Source organism: Amphiprion ocellaris, chromosome 17, assembly GCF_022539595.1.
Source record: "Amphiprion ocellaris isolate individual 3 ecotype Okinawa chromosome 17, ASM2253959v1, whole genome shotgun sequence".
Taxonomy (NCBI): Eukaryota; Metazoa; Chordata; class Actinopteri; family Pomacentridae; genus Amphiprion; species Amphiprion ocellaris.
Genome location: NC_072782.1, coordinates 13,776,969 through 13,801,771, shown reverse-complemented (window position 1 = coordinate 13,801,771; position 24,803 = coordinate 13,776,969). Strand labels below are relative to the sequence as shown.

Below are 24,803 nucleotides of genomic sequence, written 5' to 3'. Positions count from 1 at the left end.
AGATAGATAGATAGATAGATAGATAGATAGATAGATAGATAGATAGATAGATAGATAGATAGATAGATATAAATGAGGAGAATATTTTTTCATTTGAGTGGTAGTGTGTTTTCCATTTTGGAAGTATATGGATAATCTTCGAGGAAATCCTTGTGCTGGGATTTTGGGAGCCATGAAGGCCTTAAAGGCTCCGTATCTGTGTTTTTTTTTTTTTTTATTTCGATTTGGCTTTTCAGTTCAATTTAGTTTCAGTTGCTTTCCAGAAGGAGGATTCTTATTCTAGATTAGGATTTAGTTGTGTTAAGTGTCATTTAAATGTTATTATTAGTTTCAGCATTAGTTTTAGTTTATATATTTAAAGGGTAATTTGTTTGGGGCAAATATTAAGGATGTCAGAACAGATATTGCAGTGCAAATAGTCATGCAGACATTCCAGTTTCAACAAAACATACAATACTGCATTCTCCTGCATTATCATGGTGACAAAACTGACAAAAACTAAAGGTGGCTCCTTTTTATAATAATACATTTTTAAGTCATTTCCTAAGTACACAAGGTCATTTCAGTTAGTTTTTATATTCTAAAGTCTATTTTTATATTTATGTAAATTAACAAAATCTCTTTTCACACACAGTTTTTAGTTACCTATACCAACCACTGTGCACACCTCCAAATATATTCTCCATCACCAAAGAACTCTGATGCCATGCAATCATTGTGACTGTCAGTTTCATGTGAATACAAGGCCTAGACAACACAATAACCTTAAACAACAGCATGTTTAAGTGATGAATAGATGAAAATATTCACTGCTCTGTTCTTTCTTCCAGTTTAGCAACAGATATAACACAGACTCATGTGATGTTTGCAATCACAGCAAGAGGTTTAACCCTTTGATGCACAACATGGGTCAAAAGTGACCCAAATCCGATAGAAAATGGGAATCTCCTGACTCACACTGTGCATCAAAGGGTTAAGCAGATATCAGGTCATTTATAGATATATAGGTAATAGATTAAAAACTGTTTAAATTACATTTCTGCTTCACAATAATTAAATCGAAACCTATCTATTCTACTCTAAAATTTCAGCTGAAATGAACTATGAAGCTCATTTCAGTCATGTTTTCACCAGTGGAGAGCAACAGACACCAGTTCCTGTGGTTTATTTCTCAGATTATTAAAATAGATGTTTATCAGTTGCATAGTATTTCAGGAGAGAATAAAATTGCGAAAGACAGTCATATTTTAAAGCTTAACAGTAGCTTTTATTGAATCAAGACAATTTTTACAAAACATTTTTAATCAGGAAATATTTCTTTGCAAACTACAACTTTGCATGAAGATTGATTTTGAATTACTTTTTTCTTTTCTTAAAAACATCTTTACCTCTGGATTAGTTTATAAAACATGACATTTAGACACCCTAAACCACACTCCTTCACAAAGTGCAGGCGATGTCATTAAACACAAAGGTCCCCATTTCTTTCACAAACAATGTTTTCCATCTTGAAGACATTTTTGTACAAGAAATCTCACAAATACATTGCTTTTCTTAGGAAAAACAAAACTCACACTGGCACTATAATAAACTGTGGCAAATGTAACATTTCAATGTTCTACAACAGGTCTGCAATTTAACACTTTATAGGTTAAACACGGTAACCATAATCACTGATTTAGGATACAATATGACATAAAGAAACAGTCCTTAAATCATAAATTATCACAAATCAATTACTTAGCTCCAGCCCAGACCATTATTTCAGAAACATACATTAAGATTTGTTTAGATGCTTTTCTACTCATTTTGAAAAGCATTTCTCAACCAATAAAGGGTTTTGTTCTGTGCTTTAAGGTCCAAAATCTCCAGAGTTCCGTATCTTATAAACCTTTGCTCAGTTACTGTCATTGTAATTTTGTTCAGAAAGAACAGCGTAGTAAGCAACATTATTAACGGTGATATTTTGTATATATATATATATTTGATCAACATCTAACACAGATTCAGTGATAAGACTTAGTGAAATGTAGTTCAGTAACAAAACCTGTCACTTTAAAAGACAAAGGAGGTTAAAATATAATTAATTAATACTGAAAATTTCAAATAATCTATAAAAGTTGAACAAAAAATCTGTACAAACATAAAGCAAGCATAACCCAAAAATAAAATTTGACTGATGCACCAAAAGATTAAAATAAATCCAGTGAATATATCAACACAAGACACAAATAAATAGCCAGTGTACATATCTAGGAAAGATATTTTTGGATATAAACTCCTTTTCAGCAATTTCTAACCTTCCCATACATAACAAAACAAAAAAAAATGAAAAAGCATAAATATAAAAGCATCTTCTTTATTTTTCAGATCAAAAAAAGCACATAAATAAATACAAAATTACTAAAACTTATCATTAGTATAAAAACTGATAATAAAAAAGGAGCATCTTCAGTCTTGAGACAAGTTTGTCATTTTCTTTGTGTATGAACTTTGTATATACTGTTTTAAAGTTCGGGCCGTTTTACAAGTCTCTACTTAAACTGGTCTGGGATTAGATTCATCTGTGAATGGATACTCGTGGGCGGGCTGGAGATGCCCTCCGACCAATCAGACATGTTGGAATGTGGGGACGAGCTGGACCACTGGTCAGGGGAGCCGGGGGAGGGCGTCAGAAATGGGTGGTCGGGCACCTGCAGCTGGTGGTTAGGGGTGTTGTCCATGGGGCCTGAATAGCTGTGCTGGGAGGGAGGGGTGAGAAACTGGTTGCCAAGGATCTGCGTCTCCTGCGGCATCACCGTGTGGATTGGCACGGAGCGGCCCGAGCCGTTGTTCTGCTGCATGTCGGAGCTGCTCAACTCTACATTTGGAAAACTCTGGCTGAGGGGCTGCCCGGCTGTGGTGGAGTTGGAGTTCTGGTGCTGGAGCTGCCGAGAGCGAGCCTGCTGCATCATGTGTGCAGATGAACCGAGGTGGCTGGTCTGCAGATTCTGGTATCCCATTATGTGAGACAGAGTGGCTGTACTGACGGCATGCAGAGCACCCATCATGTTGTGGGTTATGGATGGCGTCTGGGTGAAGCTTCCTTGCTGACCAACTCCTGGGTGCATCCTGGAGACCCAGTCACACTGACCTCCTCTGCTGCCACCTATGGATGCTGTGCCCTGACCGTTGGGGCTGGACACTGGCAGGTGGGAGAGACGAGGCGGGTTTGGGTCAAAAGACATGCAACCCATATCCTTACCCATGTTCATCTGGCCCATGTGGGAGTCTCCATTGCCTTGTAGGTGATTTAGAGACACCGGTGGGGACTGCTGGAAAGGCGATGGCATGGGAGGAGAGGCCACATCGGACAGGTAGCCATGAGGTGACTCAAGGGAATCAACTGGGGAGAGGACAGCTGATGTGTCAAGCAGATTATTCTTCCCATCCAGTGACTTTTTCTTCTTCAACCTGTTATCTTTTCCCCCATCCTTGCCTCCTTTTCCCCCGGAGCTCAGCTTACGAACCTTCTTGACAGAAAGGTTGGGCTTGAGGTTGCTAAGATAGTCATTGGGTGAGCAGAGAGGTGGGGAGAGGCTGGCGGCGCTAAGTGGGGCGCTGTGAAGCCCAGGACTCCGAACCACATTGTACTCATCCAGAAGGCGGACGATGTCGTGGTGCATGCGCTCCTGGGCAATATCTCTGGGCAGCTGGTCAAGGTGGTCAGTTATCTCACGGTTGGCAAAGTGCTCCAGTAGAACCTTTGCTGTCTCGTAGCTGCCTTCACGGGCTGCGAGGAAGAGTGGAGTCTCCTCCTAGAAGACCAGAGAAACAGTTAATATACTGTGGACTATCTGCTGAATATTTATCTGACTTGCCGGTTAGTTATGCTCCTGCTAGATCCCTAAGATCCTCTAATGCTAGGCCTCATTTCTGATTTAGTAAATAGCTTTAAACTAAACCTTAAAATGTATCTTTATAGCTTTAAGTTTATGTAGTTTTTAATGTAGTTGCATATAATTTACTGGCACCAGATGTATTTATTACTCTTATAGTGGCATCATTTCAGTACCTTGTTGTCCTGCATGTCTTTGTTGGCACCATTTTTCAGCAACACCATGGCAGCCTCCACATTATTTACAGCCGCAGCCCAGTGCAGAGCAGATTTACCTGCAGAGAGAGTGCAAATTCAAAGGTTTAATGATCATAATACACAGTACAATGAGGCAGCTTTAAAGACGTGTGAAGGTGATAGATTGATAAAATATTAGCTACCAGAATCATCAGTGGCGTTAGCGTCGGCGTGGCAGTTGATAAGCTCTTCGACCATGCCCTCAACTGCCAATCGGGCTGCCAGAATCAGCGGCGTTGTTCCGTCGTGCATGCGGGCGTCAAGATCGGTGGCGCGATTTCGGATTAAAATCTGTAAGGAGGCAGATTTGTTTGTTTAATGTTTCTAAACTGCTGGACAAATTTTGTCAAAAATAAAAACCCTGGAGTAATGTGACACTCCTGAGAAAGGAGGCAGTTACCTGGAACACTCCCTGTGCATCCGCTGCCACAGCTGCATGAAGCGGCGTGCGGCCCATGTTGTCCTGAACGTTGGCGTCGGCGCTGGACTCCAGGAGGCGTTTGGCGGCGTCAGAGCGGGCGTACCGGGCAGCCAGGTGGAGGGCGGTCTCACCTGTGCGGTCAGTCTGGTTGTGGAGGTTGGCGCCCTGGTAAATGAAGTCAGAGATTATTTCTGCTGACGGATCCTCTTCCTCTTCACTGTTGCCAGTTTCCAGCCCTCCACCACTGCAGGAGGCGATCATCAGGGGAGTGAAACCATCTGAGAAGGAAGACAGAGGAGCATAATGAGATATTTAGAGGGTTTTGAGGATACAAAAAGATATATTAATTCGTAAAGAATGTATTTTAACAGTGTACACACCTGGTCCTCTGACATTGACATCCATGCAGTCATTCTCTATCTCTCCCTGAGGAGGCGTAGGGGCAATTGATGTAATACGCAGGTCAGCTGCATCCAGATGCTGCTGTGTCCATTTTCTGTGGTCGGTATGATCACTCAAATCCAACATGGCCTGCTCCTCAAACTGAAAGAGTCATCACAGTGTCAGTATCAATACCACACAGGAAAAGGGTTGAGAGTAGACAGTTATTTGTCTGCTAGGACAAGAGGAGACTCGTATCAAACTGTTCATCTTACCCTGAAGCGTCTGCACTCTGGATCCTCATCACCCCATTCATTTTGATTGTCATCCATAAGATTGATGTCAGAGTTTTTCATAGGCCTGTTGAAAAGCAGAGGACAATTAGACTACCTACATTACATCAAATGATAAAAACACACTGTCTGCTGCGAGCACAGCTCCGTTATTATTCTACTTTCAAACTCTACTTACTTCAGTCCAACAGAATCCTCTCCCAGTGGCTCTCTGCGTTTCTTTTTACTGGGCTCCGATGCTTTGAATCCTTCAGGAAACCAGAGCTGGCCATGCTCTCGTCGTCGTTTACGGGACACCAGAACACCTAGGCAGATGAAACCCAGAGCAGCCAAGCCCAGGAAGACTACATACATGGGATAGAGCTCTGAATTGGGAGGAGTTGGTCTCACACCTGAAAAAAATGTTTAAATCATCATATATTATTTAGGATGTCAATACAGTGACCATTTTTAATGTATACATATGTATATGTATTCAAGAGGGCAGAATGGCTGGATATGGGTGACATACTTGTGACAGCTTCAATGTATGGAACATTCAGATTCCCACTGGAGGCCAATGCTCCAAGGAATGCAGCCACATCTGTGGCACTCTGGAAGCATTCAGTCGACTGCTGGTAACACTGACGGTTGTCAATCTCCAGGTACACCACAGACCTATAGGCAGAAATCGGTAGAAACATTAACATTATACACTTTACAGTAATCCAAATACAAACCACTTTACTGTTTAACTTTTATTGCTATGTACTGCTATGACTTTGTGGTACCCACCCTTTGACTTGCACAGGATCCAGCTCTCTGCGTTTCCGTGGGCTGACCATGGAAGTCATACTCTCCTTCATCTGACCCAAAACACTGGCAGGCACCGAAGCCCACTCAGGCCAGCCATCTGCCGAGCGCTTCAGCACATTATGCTTAGCCAGGTCTTGTTCGTTGCCATAATAAGGGAAGATCATGGGTTCTCCTTTGGCATCACGGCGGAACACCACATTAGTGTGGAGAACACTGCTGAGCTCTCTGAGGAACGATGAGGAACGATTTTTAAGTTGTTCTGGGGGAATGTGGACCACAAGCACTAAATGTCCGTCAGCCAGCTTCTCTGGCATGTTGTTGGCACAGTCCAGACCATCCCATTCACATTCTGCATTGTTGCAGCCCTGGTCACAGTGACCATCAGCATAGTGGTCTTTACAATACTGGTCATAAAGAGGGCTGGAAAAAAGAATAAGAATGGGTTAATATTCTGCAACAATATGACAAGTTCCAAAATAACCTTGCTGATACTAAATATTTTTTTCTGTTTTCCAGACTTACTTGCATTGTCCTTCTTGTCCTTGGCAATCAAAGCCATCATAGAGACACCCAGGGCTGTTACATTGGCCATCACACTTGCCATCATTGAAGTAGCGCCAGCACTGCAGAGCAGCGGAGCAGTTTTGCCACGGATCATCAAAATTAAGTGAGCAGTCTCCTCCATCCCAGCCGCAGGCATGATTGTTGCACAGTGAGTCGCAGATGTGGTTCCCCGCCCACTCGTCACACTGTGGAATCTCGCAGCTCACCTCCACTTCCGGAGGTGGGGTGATGTCCCGGCCAAACCCTCCAACGAAGGAGTAGTCCAGTATGTGGCACAGCAGGCCATTGAAGTTGCTGGGGCAGCTGCACTGGAAGAACGGAGCATCTGGGGTGATCTGGCAAGTGCCACCGTTGTAGCAGGGGTTAGAGATGCAAAGGCTGTCAGTGGGGGTTTGGCACTCAGGCCCAGTGAAGGTTGAGGGACACAGGCAGCGTGGGCCTAGGTGGCCTGACACACATGTGCCACCATTTCTGCAATTCAGACTCCCACACGAGCGAGAATCATACTCGCAGGAAGAACCAGTGAAGCCCTGGTGGAATAGAAATGGAGTTTATGACTATTGTGCTAAACTTGAGAAAAAAAAGACTGCAAAAGTAATTTAAAAGATGCAGTTGTCTTAGTAGATCATATAGCTGTACTCACAGGTGGACACTTGCAGATGAACCCATGAGGTGTGTTACTGGCAACAGCACAAGTCCCTCCGTTTCTGCAGGGTCTTCCTTTGCAGCCATCAAACACCTTGTCACAGCGCTGACCTGTAGAACAAAAGGCATGTGTGAGGTTCTTCTGCAAACATTTAATCTCTTTTATATTTGTTGCTGCTGGTTGCGTATCAGTACCTGTGTATCCAGTGCGGCATTCACAGCGGTAGCTGTTGGTGAGCTGGATGCAGTTGTAGGAGCCTCTGGGGTCACAAGGGTCTGACAAGCATTCATTGACATCGCCTTCACAGCGCTCACCCACATAGCCCGGAGGGCAAACACACTGGTAGCCTCCAATGCGGTCCACACACTTGCCATTGTTGAAGCATTTAGGTTCATTTGTAAGCGGGTCGGTGGATGGGTTGCAGTCATCCAAGTTAATCTCACAGTGCACACCTACAGGAAACAGAAAGGTTGGGTTAGACGACATGCATATTATATTTGTTTGTTGACTTATCAGTTATATTTGGTATGCAGGTATGCACCTTGTGTTCCTCTGGGACAGGAGCACTTGTATGTGTTGATGAGGTCGATGCAGGTGCCTCCATTCTGGCAGGGCTGAGACTGGCATTCATTGATCTCTTTTGAGCAGTTCACACCATGGTATCCAGGGAGGCACTGACAGAGAAAAAGAAAAATCATAACTTTGCCTAGGTGTCGGTGTTAGTGCGTTACCAAAAGCAGATCAAGAGAGACTCTAACAGAAGAAAAATAAGCAGCCTGTAAATGTCAATCTGTACTGTATGTGTAATCTTATATCTCCCTACCTCACAACTATAACCTCCTAGATAATCAGTGCACGTGGCTCCATTCTGGCAAGGATTGGGAGAGCACTCGTCCACCTGTTCCTGGCAGTAACTTCCAGTGTAGCCGGCTTGGCAGCGGCAGTAATGTGTGTTTCCAGCGTCCAGACACTGGCCAGAATTCCTGCACAAGTGAGCCACTTCAACACCTGCAATCAAAGACAAATGAAGGAGTTACAGAATGTGACAAAAAAAATCACACACACCAGACTTACATTCAACAGATTTAAGACTTGAAGCAAATATAACACATGATGGAAATGGTCGTACCTTGCTGTTTAGCTGCTACCTCACAGGACACACTTGGGATGTCACAATAGAGGCCAGTCCATCCAGTCTGACACTGGCAGGTGTAAGAGGCTCCCTGCTGCCAGCATGAGCCTCCGTTTTTACAGGGGGAAGAGTCACACCAGCGGACAAGGTTCTAAAAAGGAAACAAATATGAAACTAATGAATAAACTACATAAACGGAGGTACTGCATGAAAGCAGCACAAAGTCCTGTATGATTACACAAACAACAGAATATTTCTCCCTACCTGACAGTTCATTCCCGTGTAGCCATGAGGGCAGGTGCACTTGTACGTCCCATAACTGTCAAGACAAGTGCCTCCATTGAGGCATGGCTTGGAGTCACACTCATTGATATCATACTGGCAGTAACTGCCAGTGAATCCAGGCAGACACAGACACGTGAAGGCGTTGATTCCATCCACACAGGTCCCGCCATTGAAGCAAGAGCTGTTGAAACAAAAGGGAACAAACATTTGAAAGCCTTACTTAATTTCCACCTGCTTTGATTATGCAGCTAGTCTAATAGACATATAATTACAGAGTATTGTGAGAAGGTGAGTTACCTGTCAGTGCAGTCGTTGGTGTTGATCTCACAGTTGATGCCACTGAAGCCAGGTGGGCAGGTGCAGGTGTAGCTGTTAACACAATCTGTGCAGTTGGCCCCATTCCTACAAGGGTTGCTCTCACACTCATTTATGTCCTGCTCACATCTGCCACCACGAAACCCGGGCAGACAGGTACATGTGAAACTGTTGATACCGTCGCGACACAGACCTCCATTACTGCAGGGATCTGAAACACAGAAAAGAGGATGTGAGGTCACCATTCAAGACTGATGTGTTAAATCTGAGAAAATATCTGAACTTGAATTGTGTCATGACATGTGTTCCTTACTTGGTTTGCAGTCATCGATGTCTGTTTCACACTTCTGGCCAGTGTAACCTGGCTGACACTTGCACTGATAACCACCCATGGTGTTGTGACAAAGAGCACCATTGCGGCATGGGCTCTTCACACATTCATTGATGTCAATCTCACATGTTTGACCTTGAAAGAAAGAAAAAGAAAACATTATCACACTGCCCAGTGGACATATAGATTGAAAGATACCCATAGAAAAGCTGAACATGACATAAATGGATAGATGTATACCTTGCCATCCTTCAGGACAGATGCAGGAGAAGCTCTGGTAGTCTTCAGACTCCTTACACATTCCACCGTTTTTACAGGGTCTGGGGCTGCAGGGGGCCAGCAGGGTCTCACAGTTTTCACCTGGTAGCAGAAAAACAATCAGGGTCTGCAGCTGATTCAGCTTTAGACTATAATATCTAACACCACATCACAAAATTAACATGAATCATATCAATCATATCAATCATTAACATATATCAATTCCTCTAAATTTGCAAGTAAAATATTTCATTTTTAAAGTGGCATCAATTTCTAAATCCCAGTTTCCATTCCACTTCCTTATCCATTTCCATGACGACTTAGCCAAACAGGAAGGGCCTTCCTGTTTCCTGCTATTGTGCGGTCATAGACAGGAAACAGGACGTGGCAGGAAGAGGGAATAGGACTCTGAGCAGCGTCCAGCTCTCCAGCTTATATTAGCCACCGTGGCATGTTATTCCAAAACACACACATTCTGTTATCCCTGCAAAGCAGACAAGCAGATCTTTCCACACAGAGACGCCAAAAAACAGACATCCTTGTTAGTATCCGCTGGCCAATGTTTTCTAAAACAACACAGGATGGGATACTGTGATTGTGTGGAAACTAGAAGCTTGTCTTTACATTTTGAGACAGAGCTGAGACAGCAGCAAACTTAATTAATGAAAGATAAGCAGCGACATGTCATACCAGTGTAAGGCAGCAAGCAGTTGCACTTGTATCCGGCCACATCGTCGATGCAGGTGCCCTGGTTAAGGCAGGGGTTGGAGGCGCACTCGTTGATGTTAGTTTGGCAGTTAGGTCCTACAGTAGCGGGATTAGAGAACACACTTGGGTTAGGTATAGGCCAACAAGGCACCCATTCAATCTCTATAAGCAAAGGTTGTAACTGACCGGTGAAGCCGACTCTGCAAGTGCAGTGGTATCCACTGGTCATGTCCTTGCAGGTTCCTCCGTTCATGCATGGGTTCGACTCACATTCGTTGTTGTTGATGTCACAGTTTTGGCCGCTCCAGCCGGAGTCACAGGTACATTTGTAGCTTCAGTAGAAATGAAAATGCAGTTCAGTAATTGGCTTTTTGTTTGTTTGCCCCACTTTTTACTACACCTTAAATTTGGCTCTGTGCTCACCCATTGATGAGGTCCTGGCATCGGCCGTGGATACAGGGGTTACTGCCGCACTCGTCCACCTGTGACAAACAGGTGGCGTCATTGTAGCCCTCTGGGCAGAGGCAGGTGAAGCTGTTGATGCCATCGACACATGTGCCCCCATTATGACAAGGGTTGATGGCGCAGTCATCAATGTTGATGTTGCACATTGCTCCTGCAAGACAGTAAGGCGGGAATTTAGGACAGTGTAGCAAATATGGGAACTGATAAATATCTTCACTGGCCATTCTGGCAGCCAAACAGCTGGACACTTTGCTCTCTAGTGTGGTTTTCTTTTAAACCTTTGTGAGCTGCAAGCTGAGGTGCTCTGTGTAGCTTTGGGCAACAATAGCGAAAGAAGGAGCTGTAGTAGCTCCAATGTGTGTCTAGCTTGGTGGCCCCTGGAGGCCCTTTTACCTCTCCTCCATGGGTTGAATGGGGCCCTGTTGAATAGGCAGAAGGAGGGTTTCAGCTGGATCTGAGGGAGGGAGGTGCTGCCAGGGGAGAGGGGGAGGGCTGTAGCTACTCTCCCTATTCACACACACCCACACCACCCCCCATCCAGGGAGAAGTAACCTCACCCAGGCCTGTTTACAGGGACAGAAGGCCAGACCCATTTCACACACGGCCGAGTAACAATTAAACCCCCCTCTGATCTCCTACCCAGCTCCCTGCTCCTATGCTCTTCATCAATCAGGAGGGGAGGGCCCAACTGCCTGATCTTCAGTTACAATAGTCCTCTGTCCCTCTTTGTCTCAGTCCTGCCGTGCCCTCCACACTCACCCCGTCAGCACAAAAAGATGGAGGGGAGGAAAAGGAGGAGTGATGCACAGCAGCACACACACTTGTTCCCCCCACTGCCCCCTTTTCAGCATAATCACACAGCCACTACCAGTCAGAACCGGCTCTGTTGGACCATGAAAGGGAGGAACACAAGACCGGCCCACTTAGATAAGACTTTGTCACTGAAGTTCTATACAGGTAGACGAGCGCCAGCAAAGTAAATGAAGTGAAAACACTTCACTCAGTAGTGAGTGGAGTTTGTCATCCAGTTACGCACTAATAAACATCAGATATGTAATTAAAGGCCAGTCTCTTTTCCTTTTAAAGTATCACCTTACAGAGTCTTTCCCGGCTCAGCGTCACAGCCTTTTCAAATGGCAAACAAAGTTACTGCTTTGTGTGTGTGTTTGTGCATGTATCAGGTTGGGGGGGCTGTGTTCGTTTTCTCTACCAGGCCTCCCTCCCACTCAGGCAATCTGACACCATTGTTCTGCAGGAGTGGACCAGCCAGCCACCTGTCCTACCTGCCTCTCCCAAAGCTCAGGGGACCCTCCCCCTGCACCTGTAAAGTCCACCCACTGCTCACCTGTGTAACCTGGCTCACATGCACACTCGTAGCCATTGATTTTGTCGATGCACTTCCCGTAGTCGCAGGGTTTGCTCTTACAGTCGTCCAGATTCACCTCACAGTTGAAACCTGTAGATTGGAAGAAGGAAAAAAAGATAATGAGAATGCAAACATTTTCACTGAATGATTTTTAGAGGTTTTTGAGGATAACTAAAGTCTTACCAGCAGTGCCTTTAGGGCAGGAACAGATGTATGTGTTCTCCCTGTCTTGGCAAGTGCCACCGTTCTTGCAGGGCTGGCTTAGACACTCATTGATGTTGGTCTCACACAGGCGGCCAGTGTATCCAGGGCGGCAGTAGCAGGTGAAGGAGGCCAGGCCATCCTTGCAGGTGCCATAGTGGCAGGGGTCAGAGTAGCACTCATTGATGTCAATTTCACAGTGCTGCCCAGTGTAACCTGTAAAGGAAGAGAAAACTTCTTAGTAGCAGAACAAAAACTATTACAAATTACCTTAGAAGAAAAGCAGTTTAATGTACCTTCAGCACATTCACAAGTGTACTTGTTGGGTCCATCAGTACATTTAGCTCCATTCTTGCAGGGGGTGCTGGCACACTCGTCAATATCCACCTGACAGAGATTCCCTGAAAAGCCTGCGGATATATATTTTTAAGTATAGAATTAAACTTATTTTCAGATTATGGAACAAATTTCAAAAAGAATTTATCTCAATATATTCTGTGAATCATATCTATAGTGTGCATAATGTGCAAATCGACTACAGAAAAACTCCATTTGCATCTGAAGTGGGTCTGCAGGATGTCGAATGTCCTAACAAACTACTCCTCAACATTCCCTCCACCCCCTCCTTTCTCTGGTCTTACTGTGCAGTGAAATCTTTCTTTCAAACCACAACACAATGGCCTCCAGCTTACCAACTATAAACCAATCCCTGCCCCCAATTTTGGCGCTAAGCTCAAATACAAACTCTCATGCCCGCCAAATATGCTAATGTTCCTGCAGCCTGCTCTGCTCTGCCCAGTTCACCCCTCAGTGACACAATTAGAAGAAGTAAATCATTCACTTTCAATCTGTGAACCATGTGTACAATATTCAGTGACAGATAGGTTAATGATCCACTCCTTTATTGCCTCTTCCCTGCTCCTATTGTCTGACCAAAAAGGAGTTAAATTAGACCCAAAGAAGCTTACTTTTACTCTAACATTTGACCAATTACCAGATATTTTCTCACCTTTAGGGCACTCGCAGTGGAAGGAGTTGATCTTGTCGATGCATTTGCCGTTGTTGAGACAAGGTTGGCTGGCACACTCATCTGTGTTGATGTGGCAGAACACACCCTCATATCCTGCAATGAGATAGAACTGTTAAATGTGGCTCAGATGCTTCGAACAAAAGCTTGCATGCATGAAGATACATGTTTGACCCTTTTTCTTTTTCTTGCAATATAAACTAATGTTCTTACCTGGCATGCAGATGCAGTGGAACCCTCCGATCTGGTCCAAACACGTGGCATCGTTATGGCAAGGATTAGACATGCATTCATTGACGTCCATCTCGCAGCGTGGTCCTTCATAACCTTGAAGACATTTACACTGGAAAGATCCTTTTGTGTTGAGGCATCGACCACCATGCTCACAGGGGTTGGCACCTAAAACATTTAAAGTACAAGTTTTATATATTTGCAGAGATTGAATATGTAGGCCAAATCAGAAGAGAGAAACTTTATAATTTACCAAGAGAGCACTCATCAATATCCAGATTGCAGGCTGAGCCGGTGTAACCTGGGGGACAGGTGCATATTGCTTTGCCATTGACGGGGTTAGTGTCACAGTTGGAGCCCTTTTGACATGGGTTGCTGATGCAGGCATCATCCAGGTGGCACAGCAAACCTGAAAGCATCAATATATTACATTTAACATCTTCATTTGGACCATGAGCTGTCTTGTATAGAGTGTCTGGAAGGGCTGCAGATGGCCGAACCTGTGCGTCCATGAGGGCACTCGCAGAAGAACGAGGCCACGCGGTCGTGGCAGGTGGCGCCATGGTAACAAGCCGCACTGGCACAGTCGTCGATGTTCTCGCTGCAATCGTCACCTGTCCACCCGTTGACGCAGACGCAGTGATAACTGCCATGGGTGTCGTGGCACGTCCCGCCATTCTGACATGCGTTGGGCATCAGCTCACACTCGTCCACATTTTCAGTGCAGTATTGGCCTGAGAGAAGAAAAGAGCTTGAACATACTTTGGATTGAAGCTTGTGAATAAATTTTTGAGTGTATTTTTACTGAAAGGTCACCTGTGTAATGTGGTGGGCACTGGCAGTTGTAGGTGTTCACCCCGTCCACGCACACACCACCATTCTGGCAGTTGTGACCTGGACAGTCATCAATGTTGTGCTCACAATGCTGACCTGTGAAGCCTGATGGGGGAAAAAAAGACAGTGAGGAGTAACAAAGACATAAAGCACAATCCGGAAACACTTGCTTTTTGTTAATAATAATCAGACCTTTCCTTCCTCTTTTTATCACAGTGCACTCAAAACAGATAAGCTGTCTAATTCCTCGTGGCAGACTGATTTAATACCCTGTAAATGAGGGTGCAGCTTGTCTCCTATTTAAACATCAAAGGCTTGAGTGGGTGTTTTACAGGCACGATAGTCTGATTAACAATCAACCCCACAGCTCTGCAGGTGCCCATGCTGCTTCGCTATCTAAACGCATTCCAGCACAGACACCCACCAGAGACACAGCATGGATTAAACTTTAACACACAACCCTGTAATATCCCTCATTCATCTGCATGTTGACACAACAAGCTTTGTGCTGACCATAAGCACAGCTTCAATAGCAATAAATTTAAACTTTTCTTTAATGCAACATTTAGAATGTGGTTTGGAAGAAGAAAAGTTTCTCAGCAGCTGGCGTCCTGCCTCCAACAGCCTCAGCTCTGCAACAGCTTTCTGTACCAACACAATAAAAATGGCAGATAGACTGGCTGTATTTAGCTGAAAAACAAGATATTTTTGTGAACCTGTGACCTCATGGACAGGGCGTGTAGATCTATACGTTTATATGCATGTGCGTATCTCTGGCGCTGTGTGGCCTCGCTGGTGATTATCAGAAGGAAACGTCTGTGTGACTGCATCCTGCCAGTGGAGACTGGCAGCGAGAGAGCGAGGAGGGGGGCAACCAGAGATTGCTCACTCCACCCAATCAGATTTTACTACAACAACAGACTTGTTTTTAGGTCAACTGATGTAACAGCAAAACAAAAGTAGTGTGTGTTTTGTTGCTACACTAACCATATGCATCTCCATATGTCAACAGAAAGAAGTTAACCGCCTTTATTCTGCTTGTTCATGCATAGATAGATGTTGTTTGTGTTACCTGGCAGGCAGCTGCAATCGTAGGCGGTGTCTCCCTTCTGGACGCAAGTGCCTCCATTCTGGCAAGGTGAGGGGCTGCATGGCATGTAGGGGGTCTCACAGTGCTGTCCAGTGTACTCTTGAGGACAGCGGCAGTGGTACGAGCCCACCTCATTCACACATACGCCACCGTTGAGACAGGGCGATGGAGTCTGGGCACACTCGTTGACATCCTGCTTGCAGGTTTGTCCATGGAAGGCCGGCGGGCAGGTGCAGATGTAGGTGGAATCAAAGGCTGAGCACTGGCCGCCATTTGCACACGGATTGGAAGCACATGGGTTGGCAAGCTGGCAGGTTTTGCCTTGAAAATAACACAGTAAAAGAGAGTTAATCATTAGTGTTCATGGTGAAGTAAGGGAGTAAGGAAAAGTGTTGTCATGTCATAAAGTTTGAGGCTTTTATCTCCATACCTGACCAGCCTGGTTGGCAGTGGCAGCGATAAGCAGTGAGAGTGATGAGATCGCATGTCCCTCCGTTGCGACAGGGGGAACTCATGCAGGCGTGGTTGGTGGGGGTCAGGCATAGCCGGTCGGTGAAACCCAGGCGGCACACACAGCGGAAATCAAACGTGTTGCCATGGGAAACGGGTTTGCATTCGCCACCGTTGCGGCAGGGTGAGGGGCTGCAGGGGCTCGGATACTGGCACCGGTTGCCTACGTAGTCACTGGGACACCTGGGAATGTACAGTGAGGAGGAGGAAAACAGTGATGATTAGAAAACCAGGATCTCCCCTTTTTTTTGTTTAAATCATGAGAGCAATTATCTAAACCAAAGGGGAATAATAGGAGAGTGGGGTAAAGGGGGAGGAGTGGAAGTTTCCCGCCCAGCAAAGTCCCACTGCAGCGAGACGGGGACAGCATGTTGTTCTAGTATGTCTCTCTGGATTAGACTCCCTCAGAACCTTGAAAACACATTCTGCCGGGACAACAGACGCCACAACACAGTCTAGCCGTAACAGTCTGTTCCCATCTACCTTTCGCCCCCACGCTGTCCACCCTCATCCTGAATGACCGTAGAGATCAAGGGGCCTGTGCCGCCTATGGATGTCCCATATGAAGCCCTGCATTCAGGCCCTAAGCCCTTGGCTGCTTCCCTCCCATCCAGGCCAAGGACAGTAACTGCTCCAGTCCCATAGCTCAAACTGGCAGCTTAGTGAAACATAGAAACTCAGGTTTGAAGTTTCACAAAGATAAAAACTGGCCACCCATCTCAATAAACAGCAAATTACAAAGAATTCACTGATTTTCATTTCCCATTTGCGAGCTGCTTAGACATCATTTTATATGCAGGTCATACAAGTCCCATCTGTTACGTGAAGGGGGCATTAAAAGTCAGCAGAAAAGTGTTTATGTTTGAATTGGGGCTTGTGTGACAGTGTGTAGTTGTGCGTGCGAGTGTTTATGTGCAAGGGAGGGCATCTGTTGGCCTCCTCGTATCTCCACAGGGAGCAGGTGCGCATGTTAATGAAGGCAGCTGTTGGACAGGATTCCTCCCCCATCCTCCTTTCTCCTCCTCCTCTCCCCTTATCCCTCCTCCTCCTCCTCCTCCTCCCCTCTGTCCCCTTCTCAGATGGGGGCGCTGACAAGCCAACCTCTCCTCCAGGGACATAAAGAACCCATGTGAAGTCAGCTGTTGCAACTTCTGTCTCTTCGACTCCCCCCCCTCCTTCAACCACGCCACTCATTCTTAATTCCTCTCTTCCTTACCTGTTTCCCTTTTTGATTTCCTCTTTTACACAACATTGTGTCTTCTTTCTCTGTGTTTTTCTATGCATCTCTGCTCTGACGCAAATTCAGCTTTTTAAAGTCTGTTAGTGTCCCGTTGGGGCTTTTTATAGCTCCCAGCAGTTTGCTTTTTACAGCGTTCTCCTTATGTCACACATGACTGCTGAAAACTCCATTGTTGACTTAGTTAGGTGGGACCAGTCAGGGAGTTTTTAACAGTCCTGTGTGCCCCAATAGGGAGCCCAGACAGTTGCAATTGGCAGAAGACTGTAAAAGCATTTGGGGGAGCTTTGAAGTTTCCACATGCTTCCCATTTCACTTCACCATGAAAACAAACTGAATAACTTGAGGGAATTCACTAATTTAACATAGAAATCTCACCCTGTATAATGAAACAGAGATCTGATTAATTGTGTGTGTGTGCACTCGTGTGTGTGTCACCCCACGCTAACTGACTGTAATAGATCCCCTTTGTCCCGAAGTCAGTCCACTCTGAGATAAAGATCCACCCACATGCTGAAAAGACCAGCAGCACACACCACGGCAACAGGTCTCTCCCAGCGATGCAATGTCCCCTCAGGCCGGAGCAGATGCTTCCCCGACCTCTGACCCTCAACACTTTTGTGACTGTGGGATGGCCTCCCTGCCTTCTCTCCCCTCTCTCCTCTGTCCCTGCTGGGCCTGATCTACCATCTGTCACTCTGAGGGTGACTTTACCCTCCTCTGACACAAAACCAACTCAACTGCACACTGGAAATGCCACCGCTGTGGAAAATGTCATGTGAAATGATTGAGGGTGGCGTACAGTAATCATGAACCCGTGTATGACATCAATACTCCTGTTTCCTGGCTGCTTATGAAACTATTACATGATCAGCGTCTTTTTTTCTCCTCTCCTCAACTCTCACTCCTCCCTTTCTTTGTTGCTCTCTTTAATATTTGTTTCTGCCCTTTCCTCCTCATTCATTTTGTCTAGTGAGCTGATGTTCCCTTGGATGTGTCTAATCATTAGCCAAGACCCGACCCCTGGGGTCCACATCTGTTAGTAAGACAAGAACAGAACAATGTGGCTCAGCTAGAAAAAAATGAAACGTGCAGGATCTGAAAGGCTCTGAACACCAACGACAATGAATTTATTGCACAATGCTAGATGTAATGAGTGAAGAACAGTGTGCCAATAAGACACGGTGCAATAATCATACAAACATGCATATAAACATTTACAGTACAACTACCAAGTGCACTGATTCTTTCAAAGGTGACCTGCTGTAAATGTATCTATTATCACTCAAGCTTAGAAGTAATTAAATTGTTAAAAAAAAAAAAAAAAAAAGCTGTTAAAAAAATTTCATGAGAACTTAATAAACACACTCGGATGTAAGTGATGTGGCTCAAGAACAAAAAATGCTGGTGGTTGAAAGTGAGGAAAATCTACAATCAGATGCACTTAAAGAATATATGTTGATATATTTAGATATTGTTGATATATCAACCAAAGGTATCTGAGGAATGGACTTAAATATATACATATTCTAATAATACATGGATAAACCAACATGTTTTGAAAATAACAATGTTATTCTCCTATACTGACACTGAGACAAAGTCTGAGATAAATAATAATAAATATTTCATACAAGTATCGGTTCTTCAATCGGTAGTTTTGTGAGAAATCAAGCTGATTCCTGTCTCGCTCTCTCAAATATGTGAAGTTGAAAGATTTATGAGGGTCGTTCAGAGTGACAAGACCTGAGCAGCGGCTGGACTAATGACTGCGAGATCACTTTTCTGCACAAAATAGCAGCAAACACACACCAGGGTCATAACTTCAGCAGAGTGTGCGTGTCAGATACACTTTGTTCTGCTGCTGGTAGATTTATTCAAGTGGCTCACTAGTCTACACACTGTGAGACACCTTACAGTTGAAGATAAAACACCTCACTGCAACTCCACTTGGTGTGATGGTTATCAGTGACCTCTAGCCTGGAGTCTATCACTCAGATTACTATCAGTCAGGTGGGCAGATAACATGTGACTACAGCATCCTCAGTCAGAAACCATTATTACACAGTATGTTTATCAGTCTTTCTTGCTTTTCGTAGTAGAAAAACTTATTTGTATTTAGTGTCACTGGAGATGATGGGAGTTCACTAGCTGTCCTAATGTTTTCTTGCACGTATGTCATTAGAGGCAAGGGTTAGAAAAAATAACTATGCATCTTGTAAAAGAGTTTCTACATTGGACAGCTGGTGCTGCTGGATGTGAACTTTCAACACCCACTACAGTGAAACAGCCACTTATCTGTGTCCTCTGACAGCACAGCTCTGATTGACCCGCTGTGAGGATCTCCAGATCAGTCCACTCAGGGGCCCCACCAACAGCAAATGTGAGAAAATGTGTCTTTGTATTGAATGTTTTCTGTACAGTAGCTTTATGAGTGTTTCCAAAGGTTTAGATATTGATTTTGCTTCTATGTTTGGTAAAGAAGATTGGCAGTTCTTCCATCACCGACCTCGTTTAGAGCTCCATCAGAGGGACCCTGGCATCTGGGGAATGGGCCCAACCAGGGGAGTGGCAGCCTTACAGCTTAAACCCCAATAAAAGCCCAACACCAGCAGGCACACTTAACCCCACCATGCTCCTGATTCGCTTAAGCCCGCATGGAGCTGAGCCTTCACAGAGACCTGCCTGGTAATCCTATAGGAGGACAAATGAAGAGCGGCATTCCTTGAGGGAGAGTGTAACATCTCTTTAGTGGTGGTTGACTCGCTCTAGACAGTCTTTATGGGTGAGACATTTTATCATCAATATGCAATACCAGACAGCTCCGTGCAAGGTCACAGAGGCCTGATCGCACAAGCAGCCACAGACTTTCAGCCGATTCTCCCTTTCGCATCTATTTCTGTCGGACTTCTCGCAACATTCGAGACATGTAGGGAGACAGTTGAGATGTTTTCGGGGTTTATTATTAACATCTACCTCTGACCAAAACAGTGTCTATTTCAGCAAAGCAGCATCAACAGTCAGTCAGTCATGCAACAGCGGGGCGGAGGGCAACAACCTTTCAACTTCGCTGTGCCCTCATTACTGACTCACAAATGGAAACGAAATTTGATTCACACGATGTTGTGCCCTCACATGCTTTCGCACTGCCTACATAACAAGACCACTACAATTGCATGGGAAACAGGAAGTCCCAGACCTTCAGATAACCTCTTACTTCACAGAATCATCACCGAGTGCTTCCCCATTATAGCTGTTTGTTGTTGTTTCCACATGTCTGGTACCACCACAAACTCTGCACCACGGTACTTTACTGCTGACAACTTTCTGATCTCTACGAAACTCAAAACCTTTTGCTCAAGTTTCAGATGTAAGCAGAAAGGTCTTCAATCAAACAAACTACGGTTCTATTTCCTCCCTAGTGTAAGGGTTTAAAACAGGTTTCGTATTCCTCTCTTTGTTATTTTTAAGTATTTTAAATATCTCTGTGTAGAATGTGAACCTCTTCAGATAAATGCTGTCTCATGAAGTGGTAAAAAGCTTTTTGACAACTGTTGCTATTTTTGCATAAAAAGCATACAAAATTTAATCAATTACACAATAAGAGGCCTGTAGAGACAGTCACAGCTATTTTTGGCTCAAGTAAACTTTATTCTGCCTGTTTCCTCTAATTGCAATGTGTCCATTTTTGAGAACAAACATCTTGATGATATATTTGTTTACTATCCCGTACAAATACTACAGCACTTAAACCCACTCATGGACAAAAAGAAAAGCTAGATTAAGTCTGTGGTTTGTGGAGTAAGTGACTTTTACTACATTCTGTCTGTGTGTTTTCATATTTGGACCACCTCAAAAAATGTAGAACCACTCTCTGCCTCAGGGCAGACAATGAATGATCAAAGACAAAAGCAGATCGCAATCCAAATCAGAGGGATAAATACACAAGTTCCAAGCCTTTTCCTTTTTTAAGGATGATCGGTGTCCTAAGGGGGGACTATTTTTACAACCAGGAAGCAGTGAAAACATCCTCTCTGAACAGATTTGCTCTTAACACAGTCCAAATAAACTCATCCTTAAGACATCTGATTACCACAGTTTACGCCGAGCCTAACCTCGTTCTCTATGCCAGCATGTGATTTCACTCTCGTACTCGTGGGAACTGTGTTGAAAGCAGATTTAAATCTATCTTACCACTCAGATCTGTGTCGCCATATGCTTGCACGCTGCTGAATAAACCACAACGCAGATCGTGACTCACTGGTAACGTCAATAGCTGCGTGCATGGGTTTAAAGCATTTTAAACCTTTTGACCTTCCATTTAACATCTTGTGATGGGAACTGCACCAATCTTCTACTCATGCAATCAAATCTGAATCTGGGCTACTACATTCACCCACAGTGCCAGTTCTATGCTTCTTCCTAACCACAGCTGGACTTTCCACCTGTGTCATCAACACGAAAGCAATTCAAATTTGCCGGTGAGAATTCAAAAAGTGAATTTGGAACCGCCGTATGCTACAGACGCTACCCTCTGACCCCTGAATTTCCCAGTACACCCCATGACTGATGGCTGCTCAGCTTGGCAGAGGCGATGATTAAAGAGGAAAGCACGGAGGAAGAAGGAGAGAGAGAGAGAGAGAGCGGGTGAAGTGATGCTCTTATCCTGTCTGGTTTTAATTGGACGGAGCAGAGATGGAGACCTCAATACCAGCTTTGTGGGAGTGGAGGGAGTTTCTGTGCGCACACGTGTGGAGATTTGTGTGTGTGTGTGTGTGTGTGTGTGTGTGTGGAGTGTGCAGATTAGATATTGTGAATCGGTGGCCCTGGGCTACTAGCACAGGCCTTTCAATGGCTCCCCCTTGTCCCCACAGACCAGAGAAGCGGCTGCCATGACCACATGCCCCGAGGGTAAATCAGGCCACCTCAGAGTTTCCTTACAGATGGAGGGACCAAAAAATGATGCCACAACTGGAAATCACAATACAAATGTTCTGCTCTCTAAGCACATCTGTTTCTGCTTCAGGCCTGTGTGCAGATAAAAGCTGACATCCGCGTTTCACCTCATCTTTTAGTGTCTCGCACAACAACATCTAAGAGTGAATCAGCAGGCTCACAGACGTACATTAAGGTCAGCTAAAGGGAAAGCGTTAGCATATCATATGTCACGCTATTAGCATCAATCCACAGGCTAAACAAACAGCCCACAATCTGCCTCTCTGTCTGTTCCCACTTGTTTGCCTTCAAATTTCTGCACTTTATTCCAATTAATCTCACTCCCTCGACATCCAATCCAATTACATTTCACAGCCATCTGGCTTTCAAATGGAGATCACAAGGTGGGGGTGGGAGGTGGAGATGGAGGAGGGGAGGGGTGAGGATCCATTCAGAACGAAGGAGACAAGCCATTTGGAGGAGGGGAAGGGTGAGGTGGGGGGGTTGGTGGTGGTTATGGCAGGGGTTTGGTGTGTGTTGTGGTGTTTGGGGTGGCTGTGGCATGATGGGAAGCCCCACTCAGATTAGTCACACAGCATTATTCTGACTGCAGGACAATGGGTGACGGGCGGCGGGCGAGCCCCAGCTGTCGCCCATGAAAAGGCAGAAAAACAAGATTTAGGACTGGACGCGTCCTCTCACTTCGCTGGGGATGGGGTCCTGCATTCATTAACGGGGTCTGCTGATGGAGGAGGTGGAGGACGGGGGGGTGGGGGGAGCTTTTGTCCTGCTACTCCTCTTTCACCTCTCCAACACTCTGGAACTCTCTTATTTTATTTCTTCACTTCTTAAAAGTCTTTTTTTCTATTTAAGGGAATGTGTGCACAGAGCAACACGGGCTTCTGGAGGGCTACTGGGGCACACCGGCCCAGAAGAAAACTTAAGGGCCTCTGGTTGCTGGGCACGGGGCCTGCTCAAAGGCTGGAATGAAAGGGGGAATATGTGGCCCCTTTTTCTTTCTAAACATAAAAAAAGCACTTTCAAGTACCAAAATTACGCTACGCTGCACTACTAAGGCAAATTCCAGAGAAAGCACAAAAAGACAGCAGTAGATGCTGTGCTGTGGCCTGCAGTGGAACATCTGGTGCATCGCATGTTGCTGATTTTTCAGGATTCCTGCTACTTACTTGCACTCTCCATTTCCATTGATGGTGGCTTCACATCTTCCTCCATTCAGGCAGGACTCAGTTGGTAGGGAGCATTTTAGACCTGTGGAGTGCATGAAAAATATTAGAACACACCTTCAATTTAATAAAAAAAAAACTCAGTGCAGACAGTGTAGCAGAAGTCTGTACTGTTAAAATGACAGGATTAAGTGGGATTATCCAGAGTTGATGTTATTTAGCGGGAAATTATTCATCAGTGAGACTTTTAATACCTCTTTACTCACAGGAATGTACATTTTTAATGCACACACGCTTTGCACATCCTCATCTTTTAATTGATTTGTTACACGAGTGTCCGTGGGGGATACTGTGGACACCGGTGAGGCCAGAACGCGTGGTGCGTGGCTTTAGTGGAGGAGGGGGGGGGCACGCTTTTTTTTTGCGGGCAAAGCGCAGCAGCTGCGGGGCTCAGATGCGGAACAAAAGAAATCAGAGTCCAGCACGAGCCATAAAACACTCTCCTCGGGCATTGTTTACCGGCAGACGGGAATAACAGCACCTCCTCCTCCCCCCCTCACCCACAACACTCTCCCACACATGCAGACAAAAGGTGCCCTGCCTCCCCCCCCTCCTCCTCCTCCTCCGCGTCCTCCTGCCCCAACACACGCACCGACTTCCATTATCTGCGATGTTATTTAAAACCTCAGAACACTTTAAAAAGAGGACTTTCAATAAGATGTACCTTGATTTTTTTTTAAATAAACGTAACCAAAAATGTTGAGAAGTTGTTCCAATATGCGTAAAAGTCCATGTAAAAGGTTTTAAATCATTTAAATAAGTCACAGTTGCACCAAAAGTGTAAGATTGGTCACAGTATTAGAACATGACTGGACAGTCTGTGCAGAAAACATGACTAGTGTCAAATCTCTTCCACTTTATTGAACTCTGAGGTAGTCAGCAGCCAAGCGCAACTTTTTGGCTTCTCCACTTGTAGTGAATTCGTTCCCACGACCAAGGAAAGCTCTTAAAAACAATCCAAGTCCATCAGAGATTTAATATGCTTCAACCTGCCAGTTTCTAACCCTCCTCTCATCATTATAAAGCTGATAAAACAGACTAATCAAATAAACTGAGCTCGTGTCTTTAACTGATCTTCCACTGACTTCTCCAGTTCCAGCTTTAATTCCACATTCACCTTAATGCTCTGCAGCCTGCATCAGGATTTACTCTGTTTCAGAGAGTTTACCTTGTGAGATGACGATTGCTGGAATCAGAAATGTTAGTTTCACAAAGAAACGATACATTCCTCCTCTTCAACTTCACAAATGTCGTGGACTCCCGCGTTGGGTTCGCATAGATCCGCAGTTTGATAGTCCAGGAGTTGAAATAAATATCCCCAGTCAAAAGGAAAACAAAGAAAAAGGGAGTAAATCCAGCAGAGATAGGAGAAAAGTCTTCAACGGGACTCTGTTCATAGATGTTAACCTGCTGCTTTCCG

At 44.9% G+C, this 24,803-nt stretch overlaps 1 protein-coding gene across 2 annotated transcripts; it reads right to left on the bottom strand.

Annotated features, from left to right (window-relative positions):
* Window positions 1-1,245: 1,245 nt before the first annotated feature.
* notch1a (notch receptor 1a) lies at window positions 1,246-24,803 on the bottom strand. 2 transcript variants are annotated; one of them, XM_023272164.3, is made up of 34 exons: window positions 24,552-24,803; window positions 23,327-23,408; window positions 15,888-16,150; window positions 15,440-15,778; window positions 14,350-14,472; window positions 14,034-14,267; window positions 13,787-13,942; window positions 13,516-13,701; window positions 13,285-13,398; window positions 12,572-12,685; window positions 12,258-12,491; window positions 12,054-12,164; window positions 10,667-10,859; window positions 10,430-10,575; window positions 10,226-10,339; window positions 9,518-9,637; window positions 9,260-9,412; window positions 8,929-9,157; window positions 8,611-8,812; window positions 8,344-8,497; window positions 8,038-8,222; window positions 7,756-7,888; window positions 7,409-7,666; window positions 7,212-7,324; window positions 6,527-7,098; window positions 5,984-6,424; window positions 5,721-5,866; window positions 5,388-5,601; window positions 5,192-5,276; window positions 4,916-5,078; window positions 4,515-4,813; window positions 4,258-4,405; window positions 4,055-4,152; window positions 1,246-3,797 (listed from the first exon to the last, which is right to left on the bottom strand). In XM_023272164.3, the coding sequence occupies exons 1-34, from the start codon at window positions 24,607-24,609 to the stop codon at window positions 2,535-2,537; spliced, it is 7,443 nt and encodes a 2,480-aa protein (XP_023127932.2). In that variant the 5' UTR covers window positions 24,610-24,803; the 3' UTR covers window positions 1,246-2,534. The 2 variants fall into 2 exon arrangements, with proteins under 2 accessions (XP_023127932.2, XP_054875363.1); XM_055019388.1 differs by lacking the exon at window positions 10,226-10,339.